Source organism: Mus caroli, chromosome 6 (genome assembly GCF_900094665.2).
Source record: "Mus caroli chromosome 6, CAROLI_EIJ_v1.1, whole genome shotgun sequence".
In the NCBI taxonomy this organism is placed as follows: Eukaryota; Metazoa; Chordata; class Mammalia; order Rodentia; family Muridae; genus Mus; species Mus caroli.
In genome coordinates this window covers 48,668,154-48,694,449 of record NC_034575.1, presented here as the reverse complement: position 1 = coordinate 48,694,449, position 26,296 = coordinate 48,668,154, and the positions used below count along the sequence as shown (strand labels likewise).

The following is a 26,296-nucleotide window of genomic DNA, read 5'->3' as shown; positions in this document are numbered from 1 at the left end:
TCTCTCTCTCTCTCTCTCTCTCTCTCTCTCTCTCTCTCACACACACACACACACACACAGAGGCAACTTTTCTATTAAATGTAAACAATCAGCAGTCCCAAAATATCCCAAATCAATTATTTCTGAGAGAATACACAGGTGTTGGGGAGATATCAGAGTTATAAAAAGAAAATGGCAAATTAAGTTTTCATGGGCCAGCTGCTCAACTGATGGGATGCTGGAGAAGGCCCTCCTTTACTCTGAGACTCAATTAGCAAATCCATTAACATCATGCCCTTGCTGCCATCAGACTGGCTGCTCCCTCCAGCCACCCCAGTACTTGGTGAGTCTCCCATCTTTGATGCCCAGTCCTCACCTTCAGCCTAAGAGTTCATTGGTTTCCACCAGCCCTGGCATCAGGAGCCCACTTGAGTTTGAGGATTAGCAGTGCCCAAGGGAGCAGCAGTGCCATCTTGCCCTCCATGCCTCCCTCTTTGTTCAGTCCTAGCCCACTCTAAAGCTGGGCTTGGCTCAATCACAGTGGGTACTGATGATGTGGTGGGCTGTCACTCTCAGAAGGAAGGAGATATGACCAGGCAAAGCAGAGGGTCCTCAAAGGGACACATTCCCTAAGTCTGCTGGCCAACTGTGGCGGTACCTTTCAAATAAGCAGCAGGACATTAGAGACAGAAATGGTGTCCCCTTCACCATATCATATCCTTCCACTGCTACAACACGCCTGCTCTCACACTCACCCATTTCAGGGGTTTTCTGATAGCAGTGAAGTGCAGCATGCTTTGGGGGGGGGGCGGCGGCGGGCGGGGACGACGATCAGCCTGACTAAGCTTTCCTGTAACTCTTCATCTAGGTTAGCCCACCTTCAAAAGGTGGCTAGCCTCCTGCCCATGGATACTCACACATTCCAAGGACAGGGACAGACAGACACAAATACCATGCACTTGGCCCACTCTGTAGCCAGAGACAGCAGGCCCCAAGTGGCAATTTAAGACATCTTTCATCCGCTGTTTGGCATTGAACAATAATGGAGTATTTTCTTTCAAAGTACAAATAAACCCACAAATGACTATTTGTCTAAGTCCTGGCTCTGACCATAGAGCAAATATTGGGACATTCGTGGGTCCTGAGTTTCTCTCCTGTAGCTCAAGAGGGGGTTGACTTGGAAGAGTCTAAAGACCCTTTGGCACTCCAGTTTGAAACTGGGGAGGAGTCTCCCCCGACATTCTGACAGGCTGGATCTACCATTGCCCCTTCTCAGTCAGCACAAGCTGAAGCTCGACTACCCACGTCCGTGCCCTAGGCCACTCACCTTCTCCACCGGCGTGTGCTCCTCATTGCTGACGCTAGCTTTCCTTGATTCATTTTTAGACCTGCTCAGCCTTCGGGACACTTTTTCTCTGAGGAGAGTGGCGTATCCGATGTGCTCATAGATGGGATTTGTGGTCATTTTTGCGATGTACTCAGCAGCCTTGGTCTCTATGTAGAGTGTAATCAAGCCATCTGTCACCAGGTCGTGAATGGATTCGAACCTCTTCTCACCCACAAAATGCTTCCCGTCATGGAAGAGCCGGTAGTTTAAGGTCTGGTTCCCAAACCTGCACACCAGAAAGTCAAGGATTATTACCGGCAAGATAAGCCTGGGGAAAGTGAGATCGCTTCCAGAACATTCCATTTGTTAGGCGTGGAGTGGGTGCTTGGATCTTGTCTCAGAGATCCTGTGAGATGTGATTATCTATATTTAGCATGAGAAGCAACAGAATCACAAAGAGCTGCCACTTCCTGTTGGAGGCCACGTGCCTGGAATGAAGCAAACAGGCTCTAACCTCGGGTCTGCATTCAGGAACAATTACTCCTATAAGTCACTCAGGACACTGGGTCATTCCATTCCCATTTGTGAAAGTTGAAACCCTGATATACAAATACATCATCTGGGAAATGACAATTATCTCTGCAAGGGACACCAGCACCAAAGCCCTATGATGTCCCTTATCATCACACCTTTGACTGCGACCTCATCTCTACCATCCCGCCTAATGAAGCCATAGAAAAACATCAGCTAGGTGCTAAATGTACCACCAATATTGGCATCCTCCAGTCTCACCTGCATGATTACCTGTGCCTACTCTGGGGTGCTAGGAGACAGGAAAATGCTCTGCCTACCCAGAGTTCTTAACAGCTTTGGAGAAAATCCCTCATCCCTGAGCCACTTAGGACATGCTCTGAACATCTTCAGTTGCAACTTGGAAAGCGTCTTTGTGAGGTCACACTGTGGAGACTGTATAAGACACACACCCTTCATGAGCTGGTCTGGGAAGGCTTTCCTCTGCATCCATTCTTTCTATGGAGAGAGCTCGGTCAGTTTCCAGAAGTCCACAGGAAGACTCTGTGGGGAGTTAACAGCCTGGAGTATACAAATGACCCCTGCAGTACTGTATCACTTGTGGTGGCCAATCTTGGGAGGAACCTGCTCTTGCTGGCACACGTGCCAAGTCTGGGGTCGAAGTGGTCCCAAGAAGACAAGAATGATGGGCTGCCTGACCATGAAGCACTCATGCTGACAACCTGCATGTCTTCAGCCAGGCAAACAGACATGCAGCCTCTGGTCTGCAGCTGGTGTTTGCAAACAGTGAACTGCAAGGTCTGAGCAGGCGTGATTGTGGGAACTTAGCATGTGGAATGCAGGGTGGGTTCTGGAAGTAACCAGCAACGGTGTCTGTAAAGCATGGCCGGTGTGTCCAATGCCACTGTACTGCACATGTAAGCTGGTGGAGATGGGCAATTTCATATTATGTGCATTTTACTACAGTAGGGAATTGAAGAAGCCCTGAGCGTGTTAAGTCCTGAGTAGATGTGTGTAGTTGACATTGACACATCCATGCCAAGGACCCCAGAGCCTCAGACTCATTGGACAAATGGAGAAATTCCCCCTACTGCCTGGGAGCCTCAGAGAACACTTAGCAAAGCCTTCCTTGTGTCTGAGCATGAATATTGACATTGTGCCGAGAAAATGTCCACCATAGCTCTCTCTCCCTGGAGGTTAGAGCCTGAAGACTGCTCCCCTACAGAGACAGCTCCCATTGAGGTTGCTGACCTTGCCTCCTTGTTCAGCTGTATAATATAAACCTTGCCTCCTTAGTCAGCTGTATGCGATAACCCCATCTCCTTAGTCAACACTATGTTATAAAGATGTTGCTCTTCTGAGGTACCACAGTTTCTCCACCAGAGAGCCCAGGCCACCTGATCTCAGCCTTTCTGTTCTCTCTCTATTGTTCTGCCATCCCAGTCAGGTCTCTCCCTGGAGCATATCCTACTTATTAAAAATTGGAAAATCATAAAAGCCACTTTCACGAGCCATGAGTGAAACACAGCTCACCTCAGTGCCAGCGTGTAGCATCCCGGCTGCCGCTGGCTTTCTCGAAGGATGTAGGCACCTTCCACGCCGCCTAGAAGCTCATCAGCCTGCTCCCGAGAGATGATCCCATGAAACCTGGAGCGACAAGGCAGTCATTGCACTGAGCAGACTGTACAAGGTAGATACTATGTGGGCTAGGCTGAAAACTGTGCTTACTAGGTCCCTGGGTACCCACTGTCTCCATTGGAATGAGGAGGGGTGTGATTATGGCTCATCTTGAAGACCCTCTTGGAACTACGTCCCAGGATTCCCAACACAGGAAAACACACGGTCCACCTGGCTTTCTGCTCCTGTCTTTGCTCTCAGGCTAAAAATGAAGATCTAAATGAAAGCTAGGTTATGACTCCTTTCAAACCCTGGGGAATAACAAAAGAGCAATTACCAATTTAGCTTTCAGCACAAACACAGAGAACTGTGGATCATCCTGATTGCAAATGAACACTTATTGATTAGCAACCTGCTTGATTCTGGTGCTGGGGATTGTTCATTTTAAAGGCGCATTCTCTGGAAAGAAGGGCTGGCTAGAAGCCACGTTCTTCCAGTGGTTTCCATTAGAGATTAATTGTTTAGGTCGGTATTTGGGAAAAGAATCTACTTTTCCACTTTTAACGATAATGTTTGTCTTCGATTTCTCTGTTACAAAATGAACAGATAGAAAGAGAGGGAGGGAGGGAGGGAGGGAGGGAGGGAAACAAGCACACTGAGTGGGACTTCTGGCTTGTCAGAGGCTGCACGGGCCTTCTGAAGGCCGTTGTCTGAGGCCTCGAGTTTGGACAGACTGCTGAGGGTGAAGGCAGGTGTCTGGGTGGATCTATTTGTCCTTCTACATTTAAGTAAAGATAAAGGCTCACAGCCATCACTAACAATTCTTTGTTTTGCTTGTTTTGAGACAGTCTCTTTATTATGTAGCATTGCCCATCCTAGAACTCATTATGCAGACCAGGCTGGCCTTGAACACACAGAGATCCACTTGCCTCTGCCTTCCAGGTGTGCACCTAGGCCCAGCTCTTATTATTATTGTTTTTTTTTCCTGTCATCACTAACAATTCTATCCTTTGTGTGTCTAAGATGCGGGATCTTGAGTATGAGAACTGGCCAGTGCCCATCATCTCTAAACTCCTGGAAGAGGGATAAATATACCTTTCTAGAATTACCTAGTGTTAGAAGACCTTGGAGGAATGATCATGGAAAGAATTTTCTGAGCATAAAAAAGAAAATAACATTTGCTGACCCCTCCCTGGCCAAGAATACAAAAATTAGGCTGGAGGACAAATGTAACGGAGGTGTGTGTGTGTGTGTGTGTGTGTGTGTATGTGTGTGTGAGCGTGAGTGTGTGTGGTGTGTTATCCTAATTTCCTCCTTTTCAGTAGTCTTCAATAGTGGATCTTCTGGTTAACATTCTGGTCCTAGGTGAGCAAACATGCCAGAAGCATCAATGGCCCTGAATGAAAATCTCAGCCTGGAGGTCAAGGTGATGACAGCTTGGGCGGGGGCGGGGAGGCTTATGCTCTGCTAAGTTCTGGTTTTAAATCTCAGGGACTGGTGCTTAGAGCAGCACTATTGGTGAATGCTAAGAAGTAAGAGCAACACTCTTGTTCAGTCAGAGAGCAAGGTTTCCATGAATATAGAGGAGTCTGGGGAGAGCTTGGCCAAGAGCATTGGGTCTAAGTGGGTCTTGTACACTCATACACAGAGCAGAGTGGTTTGGCGCTTTGTGAGTGAGGCCACTGGACTCTTGAGACACAGAGGAGAAGCCTGCTGCGCAGCATGGGCTCTGGCAGGGAGAGCTGCTCTGTGGTGATCAATTCAGGTACAAAACTGCATGTGGCAGGTTTTCCTGTTTGCCCTCTCTTTAACAAAATTGTACAATCTGCAAGGAACTTTGCAGTCAGATGGAGACTCAAAGTCATGTGACAACACGGGCCAGCTCTCAGAGGCAGGAGGGCGGGTGGGTACACTCCTGGGTGGGTGCTCGAGAGGCACCGGCTGGCTGGAGGTGACAAGTCTGACAAGAAAGGCTCCAAAATGCAGCTGTGTCCACGGGGAAGGAGCAGCAGGCTAGGATGACCAGACAAGCCACTAACCATGAAGCCAAGATGCTTCTGGGTATGACGATGAGAGGGAAGGTCTCCTTGGCTGAGGGAGCACAGGTGGTGGTCTTGAAAGAGCTTTTTGCCTCATCATGCCTCTAGGCTGGCCTTAGGAAGGGACTTATGTATCTTTCCTCCTTGGACCACTCCATAGCCCACTCTCTTTAAAGGCTCTGTACCTTGTAGTCTTAGATTACAAATGCCTTTGCTAGTTGTGGCACTTGCCTTGTGGTAGATTACTAAGGAAACCCAACAGAGCTAGAGGACATTGTGGTTGGGATAGGAAGAGAATAAAAATGGGCTTAAGGCAATATGGGTGATATACCCAAGCCTAGAGAACGACCCTTTTGGCTTTTCCAACAGTGCAGGGGAAAGGGATGCTTTTCCTGAGCACTGTGTTATGAGGGTCATGATAGTGAGAAATTCAGCCGAAGTGGACAGTCTTAGACACCTACGCGTTTGTATTGCATCAGGGTAGACAGTGAAGTGAAATGCTGGTGGAGAGCTGGTAAAAGCCTTCCTTTCAGACACTGGTCAGGCACCCGGAGGCTGGCTCTGAGGAGAGACGTGCTACACACAAGTTTCCCCGCTGCCCGACCTTAGTGGGAACCAGGTGCCTGAGTGTGGGAAGGAAAACTCAGTACAAAAGTGTCTGATTGTGTTTATTCTCCTTACTAAACTCTTGCACAATAGGCATGTGATGAAGACGATGTTAGGGAATAGTTAGTAGTTAAGTTTGAATGACATATGAAGCGACTACTTATTAAATTGTTAAAACAAAGAATAGTATAATACATACTCTCTTCCATAATATTTTGGTCTGTTTTCCACCTATATTAAAAAAAGAAGAAAAATGTTAATAATGCATTTGAATTCAAATTAGCTAGATAAAAATGTGACTCAGATAACTAGCTAGTGTCCCGGTTGTAATTTTACTATAGATTCATTCACCAAATCAGAGATCCATGAGGCTTTGGAATTAATCAACACATCCTAATGAATAGAAACGATCCAGAATCATTATATTTCTATATTCATTAGGCTCATTTTCCATCTAAACCAAATCAACTTAATAAAAAAATTTTCAAAAGATAAATAACATTTTTCCCCAAAGGAAACAATGTGCTGCTTATTTTAACAGCGAGGCATTTATAAGAACACTTTAACTCCATTTAAAAGACAAGACAGCTACTTCTAGCATGAATAGAAAAACAAGCATTTATTTCAATCTTCACTTAATTGTTTTGTTTTGCAGTTATAAATAAACAAGGGTTTGCACCTGGATAAAAAAAATAAAGTAAATATTATTTGATTTCTTCTCAAATAAAGTTGGTATTTTAGCATTTGCCTTTATTTTTCAACACCCAGTGGTGGGACTCTGAGGCCCAGGACACAGCAAGCAAGACTGAGATGACTACATCAGATCAGATCATACGTGTCACCTATCGCAGAAGAATTTTGCTCTCTGATGTTCACAGTATTGGCCTGATAAGATATGAGCATAGATTTTCACATCTGGTTGTCAGTTCTGCTTTAATTCTCAGGACAGTCCAAATACAGCCAAGCCAGGTAAGTTAGAAACCTTACTGATAGTTGCACATTGGGAAACAAATTTGTGTCTCTTCCTGGTGTAGGATATGAGCCTGGCAGATGTTTTGGCCATAGTCAGTTCTGTCTCCAGCCAAATAGACTGTTTTCCCAATAAGGCTCACAGATAGGCATAGTGGATGGATTTCCAGACACCAGACTGGTTCCTGGTGTACTGCCATCTCCCCTATATCTCAAAGGATAGATAGGCCATAGGATATTACAGACCCCGAGGAAAGCTCAGAAAGGAGACCCAGGGTTCTGCAGACCACTTCTCAATCTAGCTAGGACAAATCTATCTCACACACAAATAATGAGATCAGCATGGTAGGTGAAGCTGACTCCTGAGTCCTGGGATGTAGGTAGGTAAGAGGTTAACAACTATGGAATTTAATTGATTCTGGACACTTATACGTGTTCACTTGACTGCATTTTATATCTGAAACATGCTCAATCAAAGGCTGCTCATAACTTTTGATCTTGGAGGTGTGAAGCCTACTCCATGTTTTTGTGAAAATGTATATTTAAGTAATATAATTAACTAACACTCCGTGTGTGAAGAGGCGCCTTCTTAGCAGGTGTCTTTTCTATAAATGCTACATTCTATTGTCACTTTCTTTACACAACAGTAACTTTGTAATTGTGAACTGAAAATTGTCACAGATATCACTCTATTGGCTTTTGAAGTTGTTATTTATGGGATATTCCTGATATTCAATTGCCACATCCGTGTGCCACAGAGACCAGTTAGATTTAGAAAAGCTGAGAGATCTACGAAAGCAATGCACAATGGCAAAATATCTTTCCACTCAGTCCCAAATTAGAAGTGGTTCATTCTTTAGAAGGGAAACGTTTTCACTCCCATCTTGTTGGCTAATCTATAACACAAGGTGCGAAATCTGAGTGTAGCTTTTTGCCCCGTCCCATTTCCCTACTCTCCTTTCTCCCACAGGGGGAGTGGCAACTAACCAATCTCCTCCTGCAGACAGCACGGTAGGTAGAGCTGACTCCTGACTCCTGGAATGTAGGTGAGGGGTGAACAACTATGAAGTTTAATTGATTCTTAATAACACAACAATTGCTGTTGGTCCGCTCATCACTTATGAAAGTATGCATCACATGTATTCGGTTCAGGGCTCTGTGCTTGGCCCTGTCATTGCTCACACAGAGAGAGTCAAGAAAATACAGACTGGACACAGCTACAAAGAGATCCTGGGTTTCTGTGCTCACAACATATGGGGAACGCAAGGAGAAATCTAACGTAGACCCCCAAGTAGGGAAATCAATACAGTGTTGTAAAGTCTCCCCAATAAGATCTTGCCTAGAGGAGACTTCAATCCAAGTGAGGGACAAACTCCTTATGTTTGGAGGGAAGGCAAGGGTGGAGATGGATGCAAGAGAGAGGAAGGCAAGGGTGGAGATGGATGCAAGAGAGAAGAAGGCAAGGGTGGAGACGGATGCAAGAGAGAGGAAGGCAAGGGTGGACTGGGTCTCAGGACTGAGCTCTCACTGAATAGAGCTGTTCTGATCACAACCAGATCCAAGGTTTTTCCTTTATCCTCTCTGTAGCTCTTATAAAATACATATTTGTAATTGTTCATGATAAAGAGAGAAAATGGCTGGGATTAAAGGGTTAAAAACCATCATTTTCTTTTTTCTAAATTTTTTTGTTGGCAGAAGTTTCAGCCAGAACCTACACTGTAGCAAGCCTTAACCGAGCCTAGCACTTGGTTGTTCGTTATAGGACTCTGGGAAAACCACGGAGCCTCAACTTTTCTTCAGGCTGGATGAGACTAGATCCGTGGATGTAGACAAAACATCATCAGCTTCCTATTGAGGCACAGAGGGATAGGGTCCAGTCCCGGGACGCCTCTGGCTTCTACTCTGTGGACAAGTAGAACCCAATACGCTTTCTCCCCAGACACAGCTCCACTACCCATGAGATTCAGACTCCTCTCTCTCTCTCTCTCTCTCTCTCTCTCTCTCTCTCTCTCTCTCTCTCTCTGTACGTCTCTGTGTGTATATGTATGCATATGTATGTGTGTATGTATGTGTGTGTATATGTATGCATGTGTATTTGTGTATGTATGTGAATGTATGTATATGTATGTATGTATGTATGTATCCTTATAATACATATGCATGTCATATGTACATGTGCATGGATGCACATAGAGGCCAGGGTGAGGGGAGGACACTGGGTGTCCTCCTCTATCATTCTCTGTCTTATCCTTTGAGAGTGAGACTCTCACCGAATCGGGAGGGTGTTCTTTTCTTTTGTTTTCTTGTTGAGAGGGAACCCTTCCCTTTCTCAGGTTTTATTCTCAGAACCTCTCCACGTCTGGCCCAGGGCAGAGGCACCACGCATCTGTGTCTCATACGACCCTACAGAAGGAGTTAGGTAGTGAGAGCCTACTCCATTCACATGGCAAAAAAGGATGGGTTTATTGCTGAAGCATCCTAAAAGATCCAGATGTTGCTAAGATCCTCCTAAATGACCCCTGAGCACTGTAACAAGAAACTCTGGATAATGCCAGACATTGTAGGATTAATTTTCTAATTGTTTAGCACTCAAGAGAGTAATGTATTTGTATGGCTCTATGCAGCAAAACAGACTGGGGATGCCATTACCCTTCCCCACTGGGCACGAACCATAATAAAAATAAGCAATGGAATACTCTTGGGAAAGATATGAATGTTACCCACTAACTGGAACAGACTTGGCGGTGGCCTCGGGTGTGCCCGAGCTTACCAAACACCAACCACAATTCCTCAGGGGGAGGAAAGGGGACTGTGCTCTATGCTTAAAGTCAGGCAATCAGGGCAACACTGAGCTGTGAAGGAGGCCTCCTTCCACAGGCTAGCACCCCCCCACACACACACACACATACTCAAAGTATCCCGGAAAAGGGTGTCACCAGGTTGTCAGGACCAGAGCCTTGCCCTCACCATGGAGCATGACTCTGTACCTCAAAGTGGAGTCACAAAACTCTTAGCATTTTGGAAGGTACCAGACATCTGAGTGCTTATCACAGTAGGTGGTCAGCTGAGGAAAGATGATGGCTAAATGGCTAGTAAGCCCCTGTGGCAGACAGTCAGTGTTCCGAGAGCAAAGAGCTCTATGCTCAGCAGGAGTGTGCAGACAGGTGCGGAGTATGGATGTAGGCCTTTCCTCACTGAGAACCCAGCTCCTGCAGGACTCTAGGGAGGGTATTAAACGTCTCTGCTTCTCATTTTCTTCAATCTTTAATAATATGGGTGCTTTCAAGCATGCTATTTTAATAGGACAGCTTCAGAGATCAGATGAGGCACGGCCTATAAGAACCGTGAGACTTGGAACAGTCCAGTCCTGGTCTTCCATTACTGAGTGCTACAATGTATGCTATGTTCTGTGTGCATTATCTCATTAAGACCTCTATAACACAAGGAGGGTAAGTGAGACTTAAGGTGAGTACCACACTGGGCACTGGGTGTGTCACCCTTGGCCCCAGGGTTTCTCTGGTGTTCCAGTAAAGACTGAACAACCTTAAGGCTTGGGTTACCCCTCAACATTCTTCACATTAGCTAATTTGCCTATCTGGAGGCCTTCAGGTTTCTCTTTGATGTCAATGAACACCTTAAAACCTCTTCCCAGTGACTTGAATTCTACCAGAGAGTTTGCCAGCCGATAAACTTGCCCCACTGCCCTGATAGTCTGAGTCTCCAATTCTTGTGATTTAGAATTAAATTTCTTCCCAAACTACCAGGTTTAGTCTGCTAATTTTAAGGAAGACTTTTGAGCAGTTTGTAAAGCCTGGGAGAACATTCTGGTGACAGCTGCACTGTGAGAGACAGGAGGTATAATCCTTAAATGAGTTTCTTTATAGTCAGATTATCGCTGCTTAGATAAACACACATTCTTTTATAGTCAATACAAAGACATTTAAAGAACATCACTGAGTCTTCTGTAAACAAGGTTTCCAATTATTGGGAAAAAACAAAGCTTGTATAATCCCTTGGCAGCTGGTATATGTTAAGTTTATACTTAACAGAAATAATTTGAAAAAAAAAAAAAAAACTAATTTAGGAGCCTTTTGCGGGAGGCAACCAGACTGCTGAGTTCTCTGAGATACAGATCAAATGTGGGAGGAAAGGCCTTTGATGGGAGATTTGGACTGGTCAGACTGGAGTGATTTCACCCACAAAAATTAAGGACGGTTAATTCCTTTCTAATTAGAAACTAAAGATCTCTGCTGAAAAGGAAATCAAGTAAAAGCCCAGGAATTTTCATTCTTAGAATTCAAAGTGTACGGTATAGAGGGAAAACTAAATGCATCCAAATCCCCCATGTCTTTCTCGAACCCAAAGCCCTCTTTTCCCCAGGGCTTAACTTTAAGCTTTTCTGAACCCGTGAGTGAGCTCCGAGAGATGACCCCGCTCCTTTCTTGATTAGAATGTGTTACAACAATGCACTGTCCGCAGGCTGAAGTAACGGCACAGTGGCTAACTAAGGGCATTTGTTGTTCTCGCAGAGGACCTGGGTTTGTTTGGCACCTCCCCCCCCCCCCCCCCCACACACACACACTGTGGATTACAGCTCTTGTTCTAGGGGATCTGCTGCCCCCTCTGGCCTCCAGGGGCAGGGCACATACACACGTGAAATAAAAAGAGATCTTATAAAATGGAAAAAAAAAAATCTATCCAAGACTTGCTGTGGCCTTGTTTGCTCTGTGAGCACACAGTAGGGCAGGGTAAGGACGTCGTGAAAACACCCTGCCGTGAGCAGATGCACAGATGTGCCAAAGCAGCTCCATTGCTTTGGTTTGCTTTCTGCCCTTAATGTCTCTTCTTAGATTGTCCTCAGAATTTGACTTAAATGTTAGTTATATAAAAGACAAAAGACTTTTTCCTAGACTAGCAGTTCCCAGCTGTGAAGAGATGACCCTTTCCACCCCATGAATCCCCAGGCTCACTCAGCAAAGGTACAAACGGTGTTGACTATTCTGACCCTGTGGGTGCGGGTGGGCAATGGCTTCGGGTCTGTAGTCAAGAATGTTGCTGAACAGGCCGCAACCTGTCACATCTAAGAGGCCAGTGGTGAAAAAGCCTATTTGAGAATCAAAGAACTTTACACTTTTGACTATTTTCAAGAAAGTTACTGATAAACCAAAATTCAAATAAGCAACAAATTCTTTGAATGCTTATCATAGAATAGAATTAAAGGAAGGAAACAGGAAATATTTATTTTTGTATAATACTGGTCTAAAAGTATGTTTAAGAATAAGACAAAATTTATGAAATGCCAACAACAGATCAAAGTAGCAGAGGGGAACATGAACTAGATCAGACTAAAATGTTAATAAGAGAACCTACCCCCTGATTGGAAGAAATATAAATGCTGTCAAGTATAAGAGCAAAATGAGCAATACACTGCATGAAAATTTTAAGTAGTTGGGGGATGGATTAGACACACTATGGTTAGACACACTATGTGTGCATGTGAGCCACTGCAGGAGTTCCCAGCTGTTGTGGGACTGACTCCTTTGCAATTTTGCCCTAGATGGTGTGCTGTCATAGCCCCTAGCAGTTAGTGCCCAAGCACAGAAGACATCCTGGGATAAGAGCCTGAAGCATTGTTTAAATATTTGTCTGGGATAGATCTCAATATTCCTAGAACTCTTTAGATAAGCAAACATAGAACACCCATCATAATGAGAGGAATATGTGATGCCCAGATTTCTTATGTGCACATCAGAAAAGCAAAAGAAGAGCAGTCACGCTCTGACATGCACACGCACTGGATCCTCCCTTGCATGCTGGGCCTGTGCTTCTGATTCTGATCTTTTCTTTAGGCCTACTGACCCTGATGCAGAGCATCCCTATGGGCAGGGCCAGAGGAAGCAGAGGAGACATACTGCACAGGTGCCTCCTGTGCAGATGCCTTCATTTGCCAACAAGCAGCCCGCAGAGGCTATCATGCCCACTGCACTGAGCAGAGGAAGGCTTGTAAGGCTATATTCCCTGAAGGCCATGAAAAAGCGTGAGGTTGACACACAGACCAGGACCTGGTGGATGCTGATAATCTACGTGGGGAGGAAGGGGAATTTCCAGAGAACAGAAGAAAATGCAACCATGGAAAACATTGGTTCTGCTGGAATCACCGGATTGGCTGGCACATCATTAAAAAAATCTCAAACACTATCCATTTTAGCACCCTGTTAGAGTGGATGGTATAGAAAATCTGCTCACAGGACAAACTTTGGGTCAAAGGTTTTTGTGGATGGGTTGATGGTTAGCTAGTCCCAGAGATGCCTCCTCGCAAAATGATTTCTGTTCCCAGGACTCTCCTGAGTCCCCCGTCTCCCCACACCTGATCCCCTTTCCCATTCTTCTCCTCACTTCCTCTCCTGCCCAGTTCCCTCTCTTCATCCACCTTTGATGTGTACTTTATCTCTCCTTCTGAGTGAGATTCAAGCTTCCTCAGGCCCTCCTGGTTACTTAGTTTCTATGGATCTGTGGATTGTAGCATGGTTATCTTGTACTTCATGGCTAATATCCACTTATAAGTGAGTACATACACTATGTGTCTCTCTGGGTCAGTACTCCATTGTGTAGATGTGCCATATTTTCTTTATCCACTCTTTAGAGCATGCAGGGTTTGGACCTAGGCCTCCTACACATTTATAGCAGATGTGCAGCTTGGTCTTCATGTGGGTCCCATAACAACTGAAGTGGAGGCTGTTTCTGACTCTGTTGCCTGCCATTGGATCCCCTTCCCCTAGCTGCACTGTCTAGTCTGGACTCAGTGGGAGAGGATGTGCTTAGTCCTGCTGTGAACTGATGTCCCAGGGCAGGACATCTGAGGAGAATGGGAGGGGTGATGGGGGAGAGACTTAAGAAGGTAGGACTTGAGTGGGGAGCTCTAACCAGGATATAAAGTGAATAAATAAATAAATAAATTAATTAATTAATGAAAAACAGAAAGAAAATCTGCTTGCCACACCTGGTGTTTCAGCATCTCTGCAGATGACCTTACCCAAAGCTCCTGGGCACTGCCATTAACAAGTGCACCCTCTCCTCTCTGGTGAAAACGTTTCTCTTAGTGGCTGTTGCAGGTGTCCCTTTCTCCCTATGTCCACCATCATGAATCTAGTTTCCAGGTCCACCAAAATAGTATTCTTACTGATCCTGTCTGAACTTTCCTCATTCCCAGATCTGTTTTATACTAAATAGACAAAACAGGCTTCATCACATTGCTGAATGCTCCAAACCCTTCTTAGTGTCCTCATTGCTGTGGGAAGGGAGAACTCACGCAACTTAGTGGGATCTTCTCGAATCTCTCTATTGAGGTCCTCTCCTACCTTGCAAAACACTGTACTGAGTGGGGCAACCTCCATCCACAGAGACAAAAGCCTTGTTCTTTCTCATCTGTGGCTCCTAGCTCTGAATCTTTAGATTCTTATATCTAACCTGGAATAATTTTTTAAGCCAAATAGTACGAGGGGATCATGGTGCGGGGGTGGGGGGGTGGGATTGTTGGGGAGGAGCTCTAGGGGGAAGGATAGTAGGTTCTGTGGGGGGGAGGGGGAGCACAGGGTGAGAGGTAAGAAGATAAATAACACCAAGGATGTCTGGAAGGTCACAGGAAAACATTATTTTATAAGCTTACTTAAAAATACAAAATACACTGTGTGTGTGTGTGTCTATCTCTGTCTATGTGTCTGTGTTTTAAATGAAGTTACCCTTCATGCATTTCCCTCCTTCTAATATTTCTTACAACCAGGTGACATATTTAAAACAAAAACAAAACAAAACAACAAAACAACAAAACAAAACAACAAAACAAAACAAAACAAAACAAAACAAAACAAAAGCCTTGTAAAGGGAAATCAAAGTCCAGGATTTACTCACGGATGGAAACTTTATCTTATAATCTAACCTTAAATCTTTTTTTTTCTTTTTTCTTTTCCCCTCAAATTATGCTGTTTTGCTCGATTGGTCTTCAGTGCAATCAAGAACTCAGACTCCTCTCTGGAGAACATGGATTGATCATTAAAAGCAGTCTCGGCCTCTTGATTGGGTGTTCTTCCTCAAACTAAAGAAGCCGTGCTCTCTTAACCTCCAGCCCTTAGCTTATCTGCCTCATCCCCTCTGACTGTCTTTAAATTCTCCATATTTCTCTTAAGCCCAAGGAGCTTGAGCTGCCCAATAGAATCGAATCAAAGGGAAGACAACGGTGCTGCTAACTCTGGGGTGGAGCACTTAGGGGGCAAGTCAGCAAACATACTTGCTTAAGTCCTCTCTTCTCTTAGTGAATTCCTTCCCTCAAAGCTTAATCCATGCCCAAAGAAAGAGAAAGGACGAGGGGAGCTTAGCAAGCGGTTGAAATGAAAGATCTGTCTGGTGTTAATTTCTTTTGCACGGTCTATTGTGGAGATTTAGAGAAGCCCCTGTAACCCCTACCCAGTGACATTTTAATTCTGAGGATAAACTCACTGTGTTCCTATTATGTTCTATATACACATTTGTGATTTATATTTTTTTAAAAAAGCTCTCTCTTTCTCTGTCTCTATCTGTCCCTTTCTGTGTTTGTTTCTGTCTCTCTCTCCCTCCTTCTCTATCTCCCCACCCCACCCTCTGTGTGTGTGTGTGTGTGTGTGTGTGTGTGTGTGTGTGTGTGTGTGTGAAGATCAAGTCTTTCCCTTGGGGATAATATTGTTGTCCGAGTGCCATGGTCCCAGACTTCTTCATGCCTGCAGTGTGCTTTTGCATATGCCCTTCCACCAGACTAGGGGGCCAGGGGCCGTATGCTTTTGCATCTTTCTTAGAGTGCAGAAGCTGCAGTTCAAAGTGGTTTCCAGTTGGCGCTCACAGCTCAGTAGAGCTAAGACTGAAGCCCAGCCCTGACTTCAGGTCTAACTCTCGTTTCTCTATATCAATGATTTCTATAAAATCTAGAAGCTTGTGTGTTATTTTTAAAAAGTGCCCAATACTCTGCTTCCACAGTAGACACTCCCCCAAGAACTCCACATCAGGGTGATAAAGAAGATAGTGAGAGCTCTTGATGGATGCTCATCCTTCTGGTCATTCTGTACTGCACAGTTCCGACCCCTGAGCATGGCCTATGGGTTTCTACTACCACCAGACACGGAGCCTGTCTCCCACCTGTCAGGGCCCAGTACCCCAGGGAACAACTGTGCTTCTCAGCCGCCTCCGCTTGCACAAATAATCTTGGCTTTCTTGATGCTTTTGTGTGGAAATCTCCACAGATCTGGTTGGATACGTGAAAGGCTGGAAGGTATCCACAGCAGGCATGCTCACACCCCACTGACTTTCCATAGCATGTGATAGCGTATTGGTTTGTTCATCCTTTATCACCTGCCAATCCAACTTTTAAAACTATGTTCTTCAAAGCAGAAGGCGCCTCTTTCCAAACATTTAAATGCAAACCATTAGTCAGCTTCAAGGGCTATTAGACTTTTGATAGAAGATGACACCCGCTTTCTTCCTGAAATTAAAAACCAGTATAGTTTCCATGCCCAGGAAGTGTTGTTACAAGTGGCAACTCCACCCAGCCTTCCGGTCACCCCTAGCAGCGCTGGTCACTTACTTCTACGAACAGGCTGCCATCTACAGGTGAGGGAGGAGGTAACTGAGTGCCTGCCTCTTGCTGCTGACTTGGCCTTTCTTGCCAATGAGCATGTGCTACACATGAAGGGCTGGCGATTCCTTCAATGGCTGGGAGTGGCTTCCTTCCTCAGCTCCAGGCCCCAGTTCCCTTCTACCTTCACAGTGTCTGGGAGAGGGCAAGAATGCATGGCAGTACTTTCCATGTGTGACTGCCAGGCCTGCCTTTAATCTAACCACTTGACATATATCAACACGCTTCAAAGTTATTGTTGGTGCACAATTACTGGCCAGCAAAGCTCTCCTGAAAGGGTTGGACTGGACAGAGTTTGGGCTTTGAGAACTATATGGTCTCTGTCTCAAGGATTCAGTTCACTCAGAAATGAATGACAATTTCTATATTCCAGTGAAACGTATTACAAAACCATTCAGTGGGTTATTATATGCAAATCCCTCAGCTAGGATAACAAAGGTGGGGGTCTCATTAACAAACATCTTACACTGAGCACAAGACATAAAACCTTCCATCCTTCCCAAGACTTTTTATCTCGTGGTGGGACAAGGTTTTTGGTTTTGTTTTTAATTTATTTATTTATGCTATACATATGAGTACATGACCATCACGCTCTTCAGACACACCAGAAGAGGGCACCAGACCCCACTACAGATGGTTGTGAGCCACCATGTAGTTGCTGGGAATTGAACTCAGGACCTCTGGAAGAACAGTCAGTGCTCTTAAACCGCTGAGCCATCTCTCCAGGCCAGTCAAGTTCTATTTGTGTGCAGGCATCTCCATTTGCTGCATTGAGTGGAAGTTGGCTTTAATTTTCAAGCAAGACATGCTGAGTCAACCTAAAGCTCTATTAACTAAGTCAGAAAGTGGCTGGATTATATATGAAAGCAACAGAGATGACAGAATCACAAAGGAGTCTTGCATGTATCTGTAGACAGGGAAGTACCGGAGATACGGCATTCAGCCTGCTCGTGAGAAGCCACGGAACCTCGAGGGCCACCACTGAGCAAACGGATATTCAGGGAGTGTAGTTAAATACTTGGTAGAAATAGCCAGGGAGACACTGGAACAATCCATCACACAATCAATGTGTAATTACCTAACAGGACACAAGGTGCTGGATGCAAACCAATATGCCTTTGTCAGGCTTTTCCTAGGTTATTTAATTTCCTTCCACAGGAGATAGGGAGATGACAGTGGTCGTGTGAATAAGAAGGAAGGAAGAGATACCATCACTAAAGTGAAACTTGCTGTTCTCTCCAACAACAAGACCTGGAGATACAGTGTATTTAGAGCTGATGACAAGCAAGGCTGTGATGACAGCCAGAGATTACTGCTTACCAAATGGCTCAGTCAACATTATCCTGGAGACAGCAGAAAAGCAGGAACCAAGGTGAGGGTACATACAGATCTGGGAGCCTAAGTTATAGACTGGCTTTTATTAGCCAAACAGTCCTGTAAATCCCAGACTAAGGCAGAGGTTTTTCTCAAAGCAGAAAGAAATCTAGCAAGGATGTCTCATGTACAGTCACTGATAAAGAAAATATGTGAACTATCCCATAAAGGGTGGGGCTCATAACAGGATACTTTGAAATATGAATAAACATGAGTATGAATCATGAGCCATGAACTCAAGTAATTCTGTTAACTTGTAATACAAAACAGCCTCAGCGAGTGTAATGCCAGAACAGGTGGAGGCGGGAGACTGAGCTGAGTCAGGCACCATCCACAGACCATATCTGCACAAGGATTCCTACTTGATCTCTGTCACATGAGAGAGTATGGGAAAGAACCTAGCAAAGAAGAAAGGCAAGATACTTTTAAAGGATGGAAATAACACCTAGGAGGAAGGACGCAGAGGAGACAGAGAGTACCGTAGGATGCTTGGATATCTACTTACAAAGTCATGAGGAACACAGCACAGAGAAGGCCATCAGTGTCAGGAGGCAAAGTGGCCCCGATTCCTGTGTCCTTGGGATATAGGGAGCAGGCACAATAGAAAGCGAACAAAGCAAGAACAGTCCTGAGAGCACTGGTCCTCACACTTGAGGCAGGGGGATGGCCTCTAACTTTAGCTTCTTATTCAGCAGGTCCAGGCTGGGATAGACAAGGTGCATTTCTGGTGGGTTCCCAGGTGATGCCCTCCCCAGCCTGGGAATTGTACTTTGAGAGACACTATGTTAGAAGCTCTGTCCTGCACGTGGACTGTTTAGGTGGGACTGTGGTCTGACCTCTTTCCTGTGCTGTCTGTTGCCATGGGAGTCCTGCAGGAAGCAGGGTAAGGAAGCTGTTTGGCCAAGGCTCAGGGCACAGGAAGTACTTTTCCATGGCACTAGAAGACTGACCATAAACCAAATTTAGGTGACCTTAAAGTTGGGACTGACTAAATTAGCATCATCAACATTTTTCTGAGGGAAAATGGAGTCAGGATTTGAAAATGGTTTTCAAGCATTAAAGACATTTCGTTAGCGAGGACACATTCCCCTAGGAGACATGGCTCATGGGGCAAAGTGCAATTTGCCTTAGTCAGCATCCTTTCTCTGTTATAGTTTAACCAAGGGAGCAAGAATCTGAAACCATGGCCTTAAACCCCAGCAGTCTGTGTTCTCACTGCTCCTGCCACTTCCCAGGAGCACTCTCCAATCTCCGAGCCAATAGCACAGGCTAAAGTAAAAGCTGTCCTGTCTCTGTTTCTGACTCTGTGTGTGTGTTCCTGTGTATGTATGTGTATGTGTGTATGTGTGCTTGTGTGTGTGTGTGTGTTCCTGTGTATGTATGTGTATGTGTGCTTGTGTATGTGTGCCTGTGTGTGTGTGTGTTGGGAGTGTGACTTCTGTTTTCGTATTTTATCCATGTATGTGGTAACTAACCTACTACCTCCCTAAAGGCATTAATCCATCCACCAGGCCGGGTCATACTCAGTTTCTGCTCAAAGGCCCCACTTCTCAGCACTGTTGTATGTAGTTGGGGGCCAGGAAATCAAACCATAGACGTAGCCTAAAGTTGGCTTCCAAAGAGCAGAGATTTTGCATTGTGTCTTAGTGTATCACTCCTGCCTTGCCTCCTAGACAGGGTGTGCAAATGGATTGTTTCCTGCTAGGGAAGGATAGCAGAACACACGAGGTGGTATATCATGGTGTCAGTTATTCTTTCTTTTTCTGGGATAGTGAAATTCACTCACTAGTGTGATTGTGTAATAGCGGAATGCACATACATATCCCAGTTAGACATTAAAAAACAGAAACCACGCGTGATGTTAAAGAATCTTCTAGAAACTTGGCCTATTATCAATTGCCCTGTGAATGACCCTTCATTTTCCTCAGCCCACTTTCACCACGACCCAACTGTGCATGCACATCCTACCATCCTGCTTCCTCCTCTGTGTCCCTTGGCTCTGAGCTTCAAGACGACTATACAGCAGTTGGGTTTCCAGAACTCAGGCCTACCCTTTGTGAGTTCACGTCAGAACAACTGTGTATTTCCAGATGCATCTGTGGGTCTGTATTACCTTAGAAGAAGTTCAAAGTATTCCAAAGATAGTAAATGCTTGTTTAGAGAGGAGAGATATGCATTCAGAGAGATCAAAGTATCTTTTACTCTCTTCCTCCTTGATCTCTCTCTCTCTCTCCCCCTCACACCCTCTCTCTCTGAGATAGGGAGGGTCTTAGTATGAACCCCCCCTGGTCTAGAACTCACAGAGATCTGCCTGCCTCTTCCCCTCCACGCACTAAGATTTAAAGGTATGTCTACCCATGCCTGGTCAGTCAGTCGAGTCCCTGCCTCAGATGCGTGGAGCCCTCAGCTTGATGCCTAACAACGCACATACTGAGCATGGTGGCATCTGTATGTAATCCCACAATTCAGGAAGAGGATGGAGAACAAATGGTGGATGTATAAGTTATCCTCAGCTGCACGCTGAGTTCTAGCAGGAACAGTGTCACAAAAGCAAAGGAAAGAAAAAAAGGAAGGGAACACATATTACAATTCCCATCTTTAAATAAAGAAAAGCTCCCACGTCAATTCTTCCGCCATACTATAGTCCGTCTAAGACCACAGTAAGTCTAAGTAAGGAGAAGATAATGTGAAGAAAGAAGGCTGGCTGTGCTGGTGAATAAGATGAAAGGCAGGGAGAAAAAGTGATGGGAAAAGCCCTTTATTCTTGGTTGTGTCAATAGTAAGAGGGAAGAAAGAGACCAGCGCAGAAAGCCCAGGATGAAAGGGATGGAAATGCTTCTGCCAGAGAAGCGATTGCCTTCTGATCACTATACATGAGGCCAATTAGAGACCATCGAGATTGATTTTTGTTCCTGGCTTGTAGAATCAATCGCATGATGTTCGAGCTGTCCCAGTTCTGGGGATCGTACATCGGGAGAGAGGTGCAACCTCCCAGAAGGCACTTTGTTTTAAAACATTTTTTTCCCAATGATTAATATAGAAAGCAGGAGAATGATGGGATGACAGAAAGTCACCTCGAGCTACAGAAGTCTGTGATGTTAAATGGATTGAGATCATGGTGAAAGATATGGACAATCCTGATGACTTGTGTGCATGTCCCAGGCAAGCTGGAGACCAGATCAGGGCGTACAGCCCATGGCTGAGAAGTTGAGGAGCAACTGCTAAAACCTTAAGATGCCTGATGAAGAACAATGTGTCTGTAGGCTTCAAAGGACAGCTTTACAAATAAAAGCAGAAACGATGAAACAGGCTATTCAGAAACACCAGAACCTGGAGGAAATGCCTCCAAGAGGGAAGGGAGACGTGAAGTGATGTTTAAAAAGCATCTGATTCCCTAGCAGGTGAAACAGGGCAGCGGGGTGTGACAACAACTGAAGAAGCCCTTGTCCCATTCCACCTCTGACATCAAAACAAAGGCGGGCTCTGGTCTTGAGCACTGGGAGCGGCAGCTCTACAACTGACTTCTGCATTAAAAGAACAGTCTTCCAAAGAGACTGTTATATGGCGAGGGAGCAGGAAACGGAGCTGTATAGAATGGAGAATGGTTTGAAATGATAGCCTGTCATTTTATTTCCCTTTTGGAAATGCCTTTTGTAATCCTCCATTCTCCAGGAAGCCCCAAGTGGACAAAGGAGGCAAGTCATTTACGTCACAAAAGCGGTCCGTCCTTTAGGGGATGCTAGTGGAATTCGACTTAAATTAGTCATGCAAAAAATCTTGACATGTTGGACTTTTGAAAAAGGCTAAAAAAGAAACTTGGACCATTCCAGGGCACACTATCAGTCGGGTTTAAGTAAGCATCTTAATTGCCAAAAGTCCAACTCACTGCCCTGATAACAGCACTGTGTAAACCCGATATGTTCTTAGCAAGCCTCTGATAGTTCTGAATTCCTCACACCACCCAGCTCTGGCCTCCTTGCACGACTCTGCTCCATGTTTGCTGATTACCCACTGTTGCTTGGATGCACTCAGTGCCAGGGAGGAACTTAAATGATGGCGTCTCTGGGGTACCCATTCTTCTAGAGAAAGACCCATAAGTGACAATTAATAATTTAGGGAAGCATACTAGGAGACCTATTTAACAGGTCAGTCCCCTCTTATCTGTGCTTTTTCCCTATGGGCTTCAGTCAATCATGGTCTGAAAATGTTAAATTCCAGAAGTAAACAATTCAGAAGTTTAAAATAACACATTCCAGTGTAGTTTTAAAATTGCTTCTTTATTATGAGTTTTTATTCTTTTACTGTACCTAACTTATATGCTAAACCTTATCATAGCTAAGTGGACTACGTCAGGGTTAGCATGCATCATTCTCTTGGAAATTTACCAGATGTCTGGAAATGTATCCTTTGTGGACAAGAAGGGGTGACTTTACTAGAGACAGAACAAACAGGGTGACAGGACAGGGACTATCTGACAGCTGGGGGTGTGGTGCTTATGCACATTGGGTTCAGGGAGGGCCTGGGACTCAGTGACACTAGATCTGAAACTCAGACAGGCAAAGGTGTGGGTCCTGTTGGAGAATTATCTGGAAGTAAGGTTGGCAACTTCTAAGAATGGAAGAGAACGGGGTGAGGGTGGGGAGTGGCAAGCCAGAATTTCCAGACCTATGCACACTGAATGAAGCAGACCTGAAAGCGAGCGAGCCTTTCACCAGTCTAAGTGCCATCCGCCTGCAGAAGCCAAGCAGAAGGTGGGTAGAGGTGCTGAGAGCCCAGAGGAGAGGTCTCGGTTAAAGAGACAGGTTCTGGAGAAAATTTTCTGCACAGTTCCTGGTAGATTCCCCCAGCATACATTTGGCAATTAATAAATGCTTAAGAAGTGACAGATTGATAATTCATGGAAAGGGCAAGAGAGGCTTTTGTTTTCTGGAAGAAGTTTTGAATCTGGTAGCAAGGAGTGTTCTGGAAATGCACGTAGAACCCAGGTGCTGTGGTGGCTCGCTAAGAATTAATTTACAATGATGAATCTTGAGAAAGCTACGGAGCATTCTTTCCATGGCTGACTCTTCCTGGCATAGTTGGCACCATTGTTCAGCTACTGGTACCTTCTGGTTCTCATCCTCAGGATGGCTTTCTGTCATTCCAGTGGTTTGACTGCAGACCTGGGCATCTTGCTCAGTTTATTATCACTGCTGCTTTTCTCGCCCAGTCAGGGATTGCTGTCATTACCCTGACTGTTCCTAGTGACTGTCTCCCAACCTGCTCTCCATAGGTGAACCGGCTCTTGCACATTAACTGAGCACCTGCTACGTATGCATCAGGCACCAATGTTTGTCCCATTTGTAGCAACCCTGCCAAGTGCATCTTCATCCTTGGATTTGGCTTTTGTCATTCCTGAAGACTGAGTGAGGGCCTGGCTCTAAGGCAGATGACTAGAGATCGGCAGAGCGAGCATGAAGTCAGAACTCCACATGACTGCAGCTGAGCTCCCCCCATTCCTGCAGTGGCTAGCTCTCTAGATCTTGCCTGTAGAGTCAGCCCGCACCTCCTCTCACCTAGCTGTTCAGTGAAACTCATCAGGCAAGTGGTACTGTGGCTTGCAATTGGTTATCAAGCCAAGCTGACCTGAGACATAGCCTGGAGTCACAGGATCTCCTATTTCTGTCACTTTGGACTTCATGTTGGATTCATGTGGGTGGGTGTTGATCTACGGAGCCTGAGGCTCTCATTCTGAGAGATGCATAGTCTGAGAAGGGGTAAACAATTACAGAGAGAACAGAGACTATAAGGATGTAGAGCCATCCAGGCAGGGACCAGGGCAGAGGAGCCAGGAGGAGATGCGCTGAGGATGAAGGGGGAGGAGAGAGCAGAGCTGTGTATAGTTGAATCAGAAAAAGAAATGTGCACCAGAAGTCAATATTCATTGTTCAAACAACAACAAAAAAATCTCATGAGCTAGGAAATGTGTTACAAGAGCCCCACTCTCTGGCCATACACTCCACTGAGAAGACATTTTGTCTTTGTTGAGAATGTTTCCCCAAGGAGACAGGCGCATCACTCAGCAAAATGATGTTTAACTAAACAATGTCTTTAGTGGAAGCATCTAAAAGGAAGTGTGGCCCCCACTCCCAAGAGGCCAGGTGCTGAGAGGCCCAGAAATCTGGACAGGAAATAGTCACAGTTATCACAACACTGGAAGACAACGTGGACCAAAGCTGGGCCTACTGTTACCTTTAAGAGCTGCACCTGTGGGCTGGAGAGATGGCTCAGTAGTTAAGAGCACTGATTGCTCTTCCAGAGGTCCTGAGTTCAATTCCCAGCAACCACATGGTGGCTCACAACCGTCTGTAATGAGATCTGATGATGCCTTCTTCTGGTGTGTCTGAAGACAGTGACACTGTACTCACAAAAATAAATAAATCTTAAAAAAAAAAAAAGAACTGCACCTGTTTTCCCTGGCAAACTTGACCCTTTATCATCTGATGCCTGCCTCTGGTTGGCCACAGGCAGCCTGCTGAGGAACTGGAGCTAACGGACATTCACTCTATACCAGGCTTCATGGCTGACATGGAATATGGAACTTGTGAGGACCAGCTACCTGTGGGTCAAACATTAGCTAGCAATCATCTGTTTGAGCCAAATTAGTCAAGATAGAGAGAGAGGTGAAAAACATGGTTTAAAACACAGGAAGGGCTTAAAAGCATACATGTACTGTATGCTTAGATGCAGTTGGTAGTGAGGACTGTATGGCAGGTCCTCAATACCCTGGACGTCTGAAGAGCATCACTGGAAATCCAGGAAGAGTTTCTGTGATGTGAGCATCTACCTATTGCCTTTACTTAAAGGAAAGTTGCCATGGTTGTCAGGTGTCAGGAGATACGTTCATTCATGTTCTCTCTCTCTCTCTCTCTCTCTCTCTCTCTCTCTCTCTCTCTCTCTCTCTCTCATATTTATTTCACCATTTTTCTCATTTATTAAGAGATTTAAAATGGCAATAGCCAAGTTCTTTGCCAGAGTTCACACACCTGGACTGTAAGTGCTCCATACACATCTGCTGACAGTGACAATGACATTTACGGTCCCCTGTGGTTTCCAGCAATAATGCTGGAAAACATCTTTCCTAATGAGCTTCTGTTATTACCTCCAGGGCAGTTCTTACTTATATTTAAATTCTTAGTTGTGTTCCAACTAAGAATTTTATTTTTGATTTGATCATGTATACGAGCACATGCATGCATGTGTGTTTTTGTATATGAGTACATGCAATGTGTGCACATATGTAGACATGGTCCAGAGGGCAATTTCAGTGCTGTTATTTAAGATCCATCTACCTTTTTTTTTTCCGAGACAGGGTATCTCAATGGCCTGGAACTTGCCAAATAGGCTAGGTTGGCTGACTGGTTAGGAAGCACCAGGGATTTGCCTATTTCTGTCTCCCCAATGCCAGGAACATAAGCATGTGTCTCCACGCCTGGCTCCTTTTAGGTTCTAAGGTCTGCATACATACAAGGCAGATGCTACCAACTGAGCCACTGACCAAGTGTGTTCTAATTACATTCTTCTCATCTCAAAGCTACACCCCTACATATAAACCCTTGCTGAAGAAACATTATATGCAAAGAAGCAGTGGACGAATTTCAGTAGCCTGTTTCATAATTCTTATTTCATTTAAAGCAAATGGACTTTTCTCTTGTGTACGTGTTACCAACTCTCCAAAGGATGACACACAGCGGACCTGGTGAGACCATCAGACTGCCGAGGAAAGTAGAACTCATCTTGGGCTGTTCTCATAATCAGATATTTTCTCCTCTCTAGTGACATTCCTGAGACGAGAAAGTCTATTCTGTCTATTAGAATCAAGATTATCTGATGAATTTTAGTCCCTTTCCACAGAAGTAAAATTGTAAATGGAAACTGGCTAACGAGTGAGAAGGTAGCTGAGAGAGAGAGAGAGAGAGAGAGAGAGAGAGAGAGAGAGAGAGAGAGAGAGAACAGACAGTTAGGAGAATGCACATACTTCAGTCTTTGAAACAGGTTCGAAACCACCCAAATCACTGACGTTCCTGACAAGTCTGAGTCTCATGAGTGCTGGCATGGGAGGCTCCTCCCCTCACCAGGGCCCACAGAGAGCTTTAGACGCTGGCTGCTGCTCTGTACTTAATTCAAAAACTACCAAAAGAAGCTCGGACCCATGGG

The 26,296-nt window shown here is 45.1% G+C and overlaps 1 protein-coding gene across 4 annotated transcripts in view; it reads right to left on the bottom strand.

Moving 5' to 3' along the window:
- Chn2 (chimerin 2) overlaps positions 1-26,296 on the bottom strand; it is a 259,486-nt gene that overhangs the window by 80,190 nt on the left and 153,000 nt on the right. For all 4 annotated transcript variants that reach the window (XM_021164052.2, XM_021164053.2, XM_029478202.1 and 1 more), the window contains exons 4-6: positions 6,299-6,330; positions 3,371-3,484; positions 1,307-1,592 (exon numbers count right to left, since the gene is read on the bottom strand). In XM_021164052.2, the coding sequence (XP_021019711.1) occupies positions 1,307-1,592; positions 3,371-3,484; positions 6,299-6,330 (432 nt within the window). The remainder of the gene's footprint in view (positions 1-1,306; positions 1,593-3,370; positions 3,485-6,298; positions 6,331-26,296) is intronic.